General features: G+C 37.1%; 2 protein-coding genes across 2 annotated transcripts; one reads left to right on the top strand and one right to left on the bottom strand.

Annotated features, from left to right (window-relative positions):
- Window positions 1–767: 767 nt before the first annotated feature.
- On the bottom strand, window positions 768–5,022 carry LOC114531597 (tetratricopeptide repeat protein 25-like). Its single transcript, XM_028553208.1, is given in 11 exon segments — window positions 768–1,148; window positions 1,250–1,384; window positions 1,945–2,228; window positions 2,711–3,128; window positions 3,283–3,340; window positions 3,476–3,595; window positions 3,689–3,752; window positions 3,917–3,947; window positions 3,950–4,067; window positions 4,272–4,403; window positions 4,741–5,022. Coding segments are annotated over 11 exon segments (1,734 nt in total). The 5' UTR covers window positions 4,864–5,022; the 3' UTR covers window positions 768–897.
- Window positions 5,023–5,494: 472 nt separating this feature from the next.
- LOC114531508 (cyclin-Y-like protein 1) lies at window positions 5,495–11,714 on the top strand. The gene is made up of 11 exons (XM_028553113.1): window positions 5,495–5,831; window positions 5,980–6,033; window positions 6,675–6,745; window positions 6,819–6,922; window positions 7,044–7,079; window positions 7,204–7,258; window positions 7,350–7,469; window positions 8,452–8,566; window positions 9,132–9,183; window positions 9,479–9,641; window positions 9,854–11,714. Exons 1-11 carry the CDS (start codon window positions 5,705–5,707, stop codon window positions 9,968–9,970), a joined length of 1,014 nt encoding a protein of 337 aa, XP_028408914.1. The 5' UTR covers window positions 5,495–5,704; the 3' UTR covers window positions 9,971–11,714.
- Window positions 11,715–11,718: the final 4 nt, after the last annotated feature.

Here is an 11,718-nt window from a genome sequence, read left to right as displayed (position 1 = left end):
ACCAAGAAACAGTAACAACAGTAATTTTTCGGAAGTAATATTTTTCAAAGAGCTTCTATCACACGGATACAAACGCCTTTTTTTTGTAAAGTTATCAAGAGGTTTGGCTTATCAGGACGAAATCTTGGGAAGTAGAAGTGCCGTGGGGCGCCTCGAGTTTCATATAAACAAGAATGTATTGAACGCCGAAACGAACAGAACAAGATGTTAATACGATATTTTCTCGTCAAAACAACAGCCGACAAGTTTTGACTTGCCTCCTCGAAGCAAAGATAAACGCAGAAGCAGCTTTCGTGTTGGCCTCTCAGCTCTCACGGTTCGGCGATGAATAGAGATGATCAGAAGTGCTCGTTAATGCAATCTTTTCTCGTCACAACAAGTACTTGATCAGATGCGAAAATGTTGAGTTATGACTTGTTCTCCTAGGGCCAGAGATAAACTGCTTATCCATCTTAATGGTTTTCATGTAATTTACACCTGGCTATACTTCCTTGAGCTTTCATAACATACCAGGCCACTAGAATCATGATTGATCACGAATGATGATGTTATCTTTAAAGATCTCAGCTGCCTCTTCTCCAAAACGTAACACAATCGAAAAGTCGTCTGTTTCATCCACCGCATGTTTTTATGCAATTACCATGTGCGGTCACAGTCGCAAAGTGAAATAGGATACTTCACAGTCACCACCATGCAGATTTCAGTGCTCTGTACAATTTGATGATGTGCGAGGAATAACCATTATCATATTGGGAAATTCTGGCTAGTAAAACTTTATTTACACAAACATTTAAACACCATTTTTTACAGTTTAATAGAGTAGCAACAATAGGGAAAAAGCATTGAAATTTCAATTCATATAATGCACTAATTACACTTCATTCGCAAGGAGTTAATTCACGACGATGTCGTCGTTTCTTCAGTATACGTAGCCTCGCTTTCATTTGCTTTTTTACCATCGGAGTCGTCGATTGTTTGCTCAGCGGTGTCCTCATCAGTATTTACATTATCATTCTCACGTTGAGGACCATCCTGCTGTTCACCGCTAGTTCCTGTGGGGTTCTCACTTTCCCTCTCTTCATTGTCAAAATAAGCGCGACTTTCCTCGGGACCATCCTGCGTGGTGGTCGTGTTGTCCTCGACTATACCTGAACAACAGTATATTGGGTCAGTATATTCTGTATATTGTGCATGAAATCCAAAAGCAAAATAACTAAAAATATTTCAAAAATGAAAGAGCTCAAAGTACCTTTGTCTATTCTGTTCTGAACATCGTCGATTGCCTTTGCGATGGCAATCTCTGCTGCGTCGTCATCCAAACCCTCCGCGATCTTGTGGGCATCTTGGAACGAGCTGAGGGCCACCTCTAACTCACCCAATTTGACTGACAAAACAACAGTGATGAACGCACATTAAAATTTAAAAAAAATTCCAATAAAAATTCTCGCCGATTTGCTGAATAAAAGTTCACAAAAGACTGTCTCCATTCTCGTTTCTGATGATCTGGGCTCATGCTCTACAGCTGTTTCACGGTATCTACCTTCTGTAAGCTGGTTTACGCCATTTTTACTACCTGGTTGATCTGGTTCTCGCTACAATTGCTATCTGGTTTATGGTAGCTATAATTTGCTACCTGGTTCATGCTACCATTCTTAGCCGGTTTGTGCTTCTACTGCAAGCTGGTTCATGCAACCATTTGCTGATTCTGATTCATGCTATCTATAACTCTGCGAACTTCACATAAAAATATATATAGTATCTGCATATCTACATAATTAATAATCTTTAAATCGCTTCGGCCAATTGCCGAAAAACAAATCTGATATCATATACCTCGGGCTTGAATCTCTTGTTTATAGAAATCTAGAAACTCTCTTTCTAACGAGTCCTCTAATCGACTTTATAATAGCTAGTTGTCTAAGACACACAACGCAACGGACCTACCTTGGGACTGCGCGATGAGAACAGTTGCATTCAGTTCCCATACTTTCTCCGTGGCCTGTTGTGCTGACACGAGAGACCGCTGACCACACTCTAATGCATCCTGGTAGTTCTTCTGCTCAAGATAGCAACGCCCGATCTCATGATGCAACCACGTGGTCTCCAGAGGTGTTTTACTCAACGGCAGCTTTTCTATCCAACTGTCAATCGCCTGTGCGTATTGACCAAGCCTTGCATGGCACCGCCCGATGTTATCCAACGCACGGGATATCCCGTCCTTACTTTCGCTATGGGAAACAAAAGAGAATATGAGATCTAATGAGTATTTAACATCCAACGTACTCCCTATGGACAGATGTTTTTTTTCCCAAACTCGACCTTTACACACTCTAGTGTCTAGTGGACACACAAGATGCTCTTTTTCACTTAGTCTAAGAATTTGCTGAGTTAAGAACGCTTTATATGCATTTTAATGTGGTGGACCTCTTTGGAGGGTGTAGTTCTAACCAGCCTATGTGAGGTGAGAAGACTCCCCCCCCATCCACAATATAAGATCCCATAAGTACAGAAGAGTTTTTGCTGGAAGAATATTTATGAAAAGGGTTTAAAAAATCCAAGAAGCCCCTTTCTTTCCCACTGATACAAGAGAGAAAAAAAATCGTGTGATTTCCGTCAGAACTACGGACAGTCACTACGGCTGCAATTCGATATAGTTCGGAGGGTAGTCTTTGAAGCCAAACTCTAAGAAAATCGTTCAGACTTTACATACATTTTTTTCGAAATGCTCAAATCCTTTTTGTGACTCTCCAAAGCTTTTGCTGGATCGTCCATCTCTAACATGGCGTTTCCAATACAAGAATGTAAGTTAGCAAGCACCTCTTGCTTGTTCGGTATTGCTTTATCATTCATGCTTTTGACCTGTCGCAGCGTGTTCTCCGCCTGTTTCAAACTGCCCAACTCATCACCATCCGACAACTTCTGGTCAATCTCTTCTAGGGAGCGAACAACGAAATCGGTCGGATCTTCTGTTTTGCGTTTAGGTTTATTCCTCTGCAGTACTGGTTTCTCTTTCTTTCTTGCGTACAGCGGTTTCTGTTGACGCCAGAACTCCGTGCGTGAATCAAGGTAGCCAATACCACTGGAAACCAGGCCATAGATCGTACTATCGTTGTTACCCTGGACGAAAGCTGGATACCGCGAAAATGGAGAATAGTTTTAATACAGCTGGTCGTAATTGTATAATATATCACCACTAAGAATTTTGTGGCACTTCAAAAAGAATTTCATGATCAAAATAATTGTTGCAATAAGAATATAAATATATATATAAAGGGAATGTACCTTTGTCATTCAACAAATTTTCAAGATACTGTTTGTCTGCGTAGAGCTCTCCCAACAGCTAAATTTGACAAACCATTAACAAAATGAGTTTATTCAACCAATTATTAGACTTTTGTTGAGTTCAAGTAAATTTTATCGAAGTTATAGAAAATTTTGGAAAACTTGGTAAAAATACAATGGAAAATTTCCCCACCTGTTTAACAGTCTTTGTTGAAGATGGTGGAGGTTTGGTATTTTTTCCTCTATTCGCCTGTGGTTGCTGTTGACCTCTGTTCATGTTAGCTTTTGGCTTTGTGTATCCTTTTGGCTTTTTCTTCAATGATAGGAGAAGAAACAATTGAGAAAATACAAAACATAGCAAGACTACAAATGTTGCTAATATAACATATGATTGTACTGTACTTACCACCTCATCCTGTTTGGCAAAAAATGACAAATCTCCTTTGTTCTCCAACTTAATCTTAGCTGCACCTACCATAATAAAACATGGAATGAAATTTGGATGAAAGGTTATATGTATCACCCTTTACATGTATGAAAAATTTGTTTTGAATCCCAATAAAGGATCCCTACTGGACCTTTAGAAAGAGAAGTACCGTCATCCAGTTAAATAAGTTAGTTTGGTATATTTCTTACGTCCATGCTATTATCAATTGCTTCTTGAGCTGTATCCCCAGCCTGAATTCCTGCTGTTCTGGTCTCAGCTTGTTTCCACGGTGGTAGAATACCAAGGCATGTTCAAAATCTCCCATGGAGTAAAGTGCTTCAGCTTTTTGATACAATGCCTGAAAAATATATATTATTATATATAATCATTAGACTCCTTTTACAAACTGAAAGTCCACTGAAGTGTTCTAAAAGTGCAAGTGAGGATGGAAATATACATGGAGGTGTTATATTATACTTCTGAGTAGCATGCACACAAAGCAAGCTACTTAGATGCAAGATTTATGTCCAACACTGCAGTGTAAGAAATCTGAGTTGGTTACCCGGATAAACTCTTTATCATCTTCCAGCGCAGTTTCTGCATCTTTCAATGCAGATTCGGTGTCTCCAAGCTGAAGATGGCACCTAGATCTTGCAACCAGCGCAAACTTCTCCGTTGGTTTCAGTTCCAAAGCCTGGTAATAAAACAACACAAAATTTAACTCTTGATTTCTAATACTGTATTCAAAATGCCAATTCATTCTTGGTATAACATAGAACTTAAGCCTAGCTGACCACAAAAGAAGAGCAGATATGGTCAAGCTAAATCATTATCAATTTACAAATATCAAATACCTTTTCACTGTTTTACAATACATTGATTTATTTTTAACAAAAATATTTAGTGGGCATAAATGGTAAAATTTCTCATATTAATGGTCAAAAAAGCCTTCCCATCCAGCTTATACTATCTGTTAGTTTATATAATACTAAGGACGGGCTTTTTGAGGACATTTATACAAAAATACAAACCAAATTATAGCTATCCAGCGCTTTCTTGAACTCGCCCTGTTTAAATAAAACATCTCCTTCAGCTAAATATGTTGTGAACGAGCTCTTTGGCCCTTCTTCTTGCTCTTCGTCATCGTCGTACATAATTTAAACGCGAAAAAAACACTAAATTTTATTAAAATTTGGCTCTAAAAATGGCAGAGTTTCTTGCCTTTCAAATATTTTTGATTTCTTGGTGATACGTGCTTGTTACCATGGAAACATTGTATTCAAGATTGCTGGTCACTCAAATTGCGGGCGTCTCTAATTGTAGAAAAAAAGCGATTTTGTAACAATTTTCTAAGGAAATTGCAACATTTTTGCAATAGTTTTACAAGCTAGGAACAACATTCTGACAACATTATCTAATTTAAGTTCAAATTACTGTACAAATTACTGTACAAAGTGTATGTACCTTTGCTTCAAGATAAAACTATCATTCTGGAGTAGTTTACTTCCAACTAATAACAACGGGGACATGAATAAGCAGATATACGTTAAAAATAAATATTAAATTGCCATAATAACAGATTTTCTCTTATATTTTGTGCCCACCAACGTTCATACCCCCCTGGACCTGAACAAAATGAAGGACCTACGAATGCACAAACAAAAATTCCCGGGGGAAATATAGAATTTCGTTACCCATAAAACGTCATGGTCCATTTGGACCAATCAGCGATGAGGTTATATGAAAGAAACAAATCTTGCAGAGCAAATGTTAAATGATAAAAGATTAAGAATCTGGAAATATGTAATTATGTATTGACTATTGATTTGAAACGCAACAGACACTATCTAATACATGATATATCTTTGTTTACGTTGGCGAGAAATGAAGTCAAAGAGAGAAGCGTCTACATATTGGTTAAGAGTTCATGTCTGATCGAACAAGAGAGGAAAAAACCGACTTAAGGATCGGCATTGCACTGTGCCACTTTAGAATATGGGTAATATGACATGTTGTATGCCTCATTCTGCCAGCGATCATAACTTTGATAGAAACGCTATTTACTCACCGAAACGTGGCGATGCAAGTAACCTAGATTTACCCCACATCAGCGAGCGAGAAGGTGGGTTATATCGCTTATTTTGTGACCTTCACATTCGAATTTATATAATGCTTCTATGGTTGGTGTTGTCATACAATAGCCTGTTTTTAAGTGCAGGAAACAGGGCCGGCTACACATAGCTATAAAGCATTAATGCATTTTTTTCAAGATCTGAGCAACCACCAAGGAACGTTATTTATGCAAAGGTCTATCAAATTTTTAGGTGAGTTTATATATCATACAAATATTACACATTATGAATTGAAATACACTTACTTTGAAGTTGATTGGGTTTTTTATTAATTTGTCTACCTGCTTTGTAGCTAATTAAATTGCCTGTAAATTATGGCTGCCCTAATCAGCATGTATGAGTACATTACACAGTAGATTGAGAAGTTATTTAAAGTGTATTTCCGTCCTTTCTTCTTTTATATTTGACATATATATATATAGTTCATACTGTTTGTTAATTGCATTTATCCAATCACTAACTGGAGTCAAGTTAATTCATCATTGTCTGTGTCATACAATGACATATTAATTTAATTATGTTTGTGTGTGTGTGCAACTCTAAACTGCTGTGGTTTTGTCTCAGTATTCACTACTGTATAACAATATATGTTATACTTAAAGAAATCTGTCTTAAAAAGATTTGTCTGTCTTTTGAGGGGTGCCTTGTCTGACATAATTTAAATTACAGAAGTCTGTATTAGAAAGAGGTCTGTGTTAGAAAGACATAATTGCCTCTCTGAGGAAGACATCTGCCTTTGTTAGAGATATCGGTCTTGAAATGCTTTCTGTCTTAGAGAGATGTCTATCATAAACAGGTGTCTATCCAGTAACTGTGCTATGGTTTTTCACTAGGGAGGGGATATTTACGTGGAAAACGGGCAATTTCCATGAATGTTGATCTTCGTCGGAAGCAGAATGGTGAAGTATGTAATCTCAAAGGCATCTAAATAGAACCAAGTATTGAAAAACTTTGCACTCATAAACTTTACTTTTTAGGTATATTATAATCCAAGACTTTCAAAAAAGTGCAGCTCATGTTCAACAATTTTCCTTGATGATAGCACAGTTAGTCAGCCTAATTTGAAATCAATGGTTAAATGGTGAGGATTGTATTGCTTACTAACAATATTATACACTATTCCATGAATGCCATCAGAATGCCATCAGGATATCTTTGAATGCAATATTGAACTAATGTTTGTGTGTGTGTATTTTTTTAAGTGTCTCTGTTGCAGTCTATTTTCTAATAAAATACAGGTAAGAGGATGATATGGTACATTTTCTGATTTATATACTGACTTAAATACAAATTGTTGAGAACCCTTTTTATTCTGAGAAACGTGTAATATGATACTCAATGTTTTTGTCATTGCTTCTTTAGGGATGCGGAAACTAGAACACTTGATATTTTTGATGAAAAACGACATCCATTAACGGTATGCCAGACCTTAGATTTATGTTAATCCTTTGGACTATTCATTGAATACTCGCTCTTTCTAAGTGCTGAACTACAGGTCTCTATTTCAGCGGGAATATGTAACAGATGATTATGATGTGGTGGACCCAACACAAAGACAGATTTATAAATTTATAAAAACACTGTTCCATGCTGCACAATTAACTGCAGAATGTGCAATAATAACATTGGTAGGACACAGAATAATGCTGTGATTTTAATTATTATTCTTTGTACTTTGTGATGGTCAATGGAATGTGTCTGATCAACTCTCCTTCATCCCTCATCATGCACCCACATGATGTATGACCATTCATATACCACCATGTATGTGTCCACCATGTCACATCTTATCTTTTCATTATACATCATTTACCAGTTCTCCTTCATTTCGGCTTATTACTTGTCCATATGATCCTGGCATAGCTTCTGAATCTCCATAATTACCACCTTGCATCTTCGTGTCTCTTCAAATGTCTGTGATGAGCTCTCTTTCATCTATTCTCATTGCTTGCCCTTGTCAACTTTCCCTCCCTCCCATTACCTTCTCTGCAATATTTCACACCTCTAATCTTCTTCTGATTCCTTTATCCAATATCCCTGCCCTGCTCTTCTTATCATATGACTAATCTCAACATCACTCTATCATCTTCTTTGTGACGTCTACCATCTCTAATCTTCTTCTAATCTTCTTCCAATCTCTTCATTCACAACTTCTGACCAACTCTTCTAATGTGACTATACCATATCGACCTCGCTTCCTTTATCATCTATGCAATGTTCACCACCTCTTAGCTACTTCATCTCATGGTATCTCTGACTATCTCTCCTTTATCTGTTCTGCATCCTTATCATCTAAACCTTGCTTCCCTCGTCTTTCCTGAAATGTCTACCACCTCACACCATCTCGTCTCTTTATTCTTCATCTTATCTGCTACCACATTATATATCTTCATCACTTTTAAACTGCCCTTCATATAAAAGGTGAAGTAAAACTACAAGTAGAAACAAGTGAATACAAACAAAGATTGTTTTATTGTTCATCTTATCTGCTACCACATTAGATATCTTCATCACTTCTAAACTGCCCTTCATATAAAAAGTGAAGTGAGGCTACAAGTTGAAATAAGTGAACACAAACAAAGTCAAAGATTGTTTTATTGTTCATTCCAGATATACTTGGAGAGATTACTAACATACGCTGAGATTGATATATATCCAGGGAACTGGAAGAGGATAGTTCTTGGTGCTATATTACTTTCCTCAAAAGTTTGGGATGATCAAGCCGGTAAATTTCTTTCGGGCTGGTTGCCCAGTAAATTCTAGGTTTAACAAGTCTTCGAGTCCAAAGCCCTGTTCCAACGGAACCAACATTGTTGATCTAACATCATCCAATAATTTTCAAATAACGTTATTTCATATAACCTGTGTCACTTCAATCCTAAAGGCTAGGATTTCAACTTGGATGAATCTTATTGAGTATTCAAAAAACCCTTAAGAAATAAACAGTTCGTCAAGACGTTTTGTCAAAGTTGCCTGATATTGTGCCAACATTGTTGGGTCTGTTTAAACGGGCCTTAAGTGGACTGAATAATATCTCGAGAAACAGTGATTCACGTTTGTAAAGGACGCCGAAAAGTTAACGAGAAATGAATACTGTGATGTTGATGTTGCTACTCAGAGTATTCATCACAATATTAATTTCATATATACACCTGAGTCTTTGCACTATTATTACCAGTAATTTGCACTATTATTATGCGAGAAAGCTTTGCAACTTTTACCGACTTTCGTTCTTATATTTCAAGGTCTTATAGTAAAGTGCTACATTAATTGAATTATCTCTCTTCTAGTTTGGAATGTGGACTATTGTCAAATACTAAAAGATATAACAGTCGAAGATATGTAAGTGTGTTATTTTATGTAACTGGCTTAATGGTTTTTGCATTCACCTGTCCCGTATCTATACTGCATTGAAAACAAGTTGTTTTCAATCAGAAAATTGATCCAAAGAATTGCATTGAAGGGGGAAGAAAGCTTCAACCCATATTGCTGGCAATGGTTCCGACGGAGAACCTCGAAGACAAAAACTTTCTTCCCCGGATTCAGCTTTGCCTTTGTCTTTGATGATAACTTTTCTGAGTTGAAGCTATTGTCGAGGAATAAGCGTTCGTTACATCAATGATTTCTATGTTCTTAGGAATGAATTAGAAAGATCGTTTTTGGAATTTCTTCAGTTCAATATCAACGTGCCTTCAAGCGTGTATGCGAAATACTATTTTGATCTAAGGTCGTTGGCTGAGGAAAACGAACTGGCTTTTCCATTGGAGCCATTGAGTAGAGAAAGAGCGAAAAAACTCGAGGTGAATTGTTTTCTATCTTCTGATATGTTTCATTCCTTTGGGAAACGCAAAGTTGTTTAACTTAAGAGAGCATGGAGCCTAAGCTTAGAAACTCCGCATGTATAAGGCTTAAAAACTATGTTTCTACTTTTTAACCTTAGCCCTTAGGAGAACATGGCTGTGTCAGTGTGTGTTCACTGGCGAGTTTGGTAACCCATTCATTTTTATTTCAGGCAATTTCAAGTATCTGTGACAACAACCTAACAGACTTGTCTTTACCAAATCTAAAAAGAACTTCAAGTCTCGATGCAATGACGTCGAAACGATCTAGCATGGCCATACTGTCATGACACTGATTGTGCACAGTATTCGGCTCGTACTCGTAAACGGTCGCCTGCGAAGGTGGACCCGAGAGGCCTTGAATCGTAGCGCGTCGGATGAGACCGTGTTAGCTTAGTCGGTGGATAAATTTAAGAGCATAGTCATAAATTTCAAATCTTGTTACATATATCAAGGTATATTATACGGTAATTCAAAGAAATGAAAATGACCGACTTCGCTAACCCGCGAGCTGAACCTGAAGAGTTTTAGCACGGTTTTCGTATGAGATATATATAATATGGGTATAATGTGCTTGCTGGCTGCAACAAGCTTACCAAATTGGTCTCAGGAGATAGTTTTAATATTTTACTGTGTGAATACACGCGAGAAAAACGCTTTAAGACATTGTAATAACTGAAAATTTTTTCAACAAAATATGTCCCTAATTATTAGTGGCATTATAGCTGTGAGAAGTCACAGTACATCATGAAAATAAAATGAAAATAAACTCTAGGTTGAGTTCTGTATTTCTGAACCGTTCTGAAGTAACTTATTTCGACCTATATCTCAATAGCACAAAATCCAATTTTATCGGATCCAATGTACTTCTGATGTATGGAATTACATAATTATTGATAAAGCAGGACGGCATTGACTTCAATTGATTTGCTACCTAAGTCAATAGTCTATATTCCGTACACTGGAAAAGAATTGGATGCGCTAAAATTGGTTGGTGTGATACATAATAAGGGAACACGTCCTATTGTCATGCATGGCCAAAACCCTAAGAAGATAGAATATCTGCTTGCATTGAATGCTTTCTCGCAGATTATGTTATCTGCCCCATATGTAAACGCTATTTATTACACCAAGACAAGCAAGTGATTTTTGCTCCTGCGGAATGAGAATCGACTCAAGGAACGGAGGAGTTAACGTAGGATTTTGTTAAAAATTAATTAAAAGATGCTATGGAACAGCATGGCAAAATGAATAAAGGCGGTTATCTCCTTAGTATGAAGGGGACTTTACATGAAAGAAATTAAGAATGAACAATATCTTTGAAACATCATTTGCGCCTATCTCATACCCCTTTTTCAATTAACGCTGCGCCTGAATGTATACATGTATTCAGGTTGCCGTAATACATCATATATTAGTGAACTTAAGCAAGTGACGTTTTTAACAACAGAAACGGCATGAGTAACGTCAAAAGACTGGGTCAAGGATTGTGATTAGTGGAAAACAAAAACTTTACTTCCGGTCAACGTACGTGTTGTCAAAAACGTCACTTGCTTAAGTTCACTATTATTAACGACTTATTACGCACGAATAGACCACCTGTTTCTTGAGAGTAAAATACTAAAGTACGAGGCCGCCAATAAGTTTTTAAAGAGGAGTTTCTAAAGTGAACGCAAGGACTAGTCTATTGGGCGCTATTACTGTTTCCCCAACGATAGGGTCTTAGTTAGAGAAAAGGGGTGGGAGGGCCTCCAGCCTCCACAAGATTAGAAAGAATGGGGTAATAAGTTGGACAATTTGTACTTGAAGTCATGAAACCTTTACTATAAAATCATTCGTCTGCCCCATGAAAATTTCTGGCAATCCTAAAACGAGTCCGATTTTACAGCAAACACTAGTTATGCAAAAAGGTTTCCCACAAGCTGTATAAATAGTGAATGATTCTTGCGAATTATGCTACCAACGAAAATAGCTAGTTAAAATTTTGCTAATTCACGCGATGAGAAGAATAAATGTAGAATTAAATATTAGTGTGGTC

This window comes from Dendronephthya gigantea, unplaced genomic scaffold (genome assembly GCF_004324835.1).
Source record: "Dendronephthya gigantea isolate DGI-Jeju-01 unplaced genomic scaffold, DenGig_1.0 000073F, whole genome shotgun sequence".
NCBI lineage: Eukaryota > Metazoa > Cnidaria > Anthozoa > Malacalcyonacea > Nephtheidae > Dendronephthya > Dendronephthya gigantea.
Note: the sequence above shows the minus strand (reverse complement) of the source record. Positions and strands in the feature narration are given on the sequence as shown.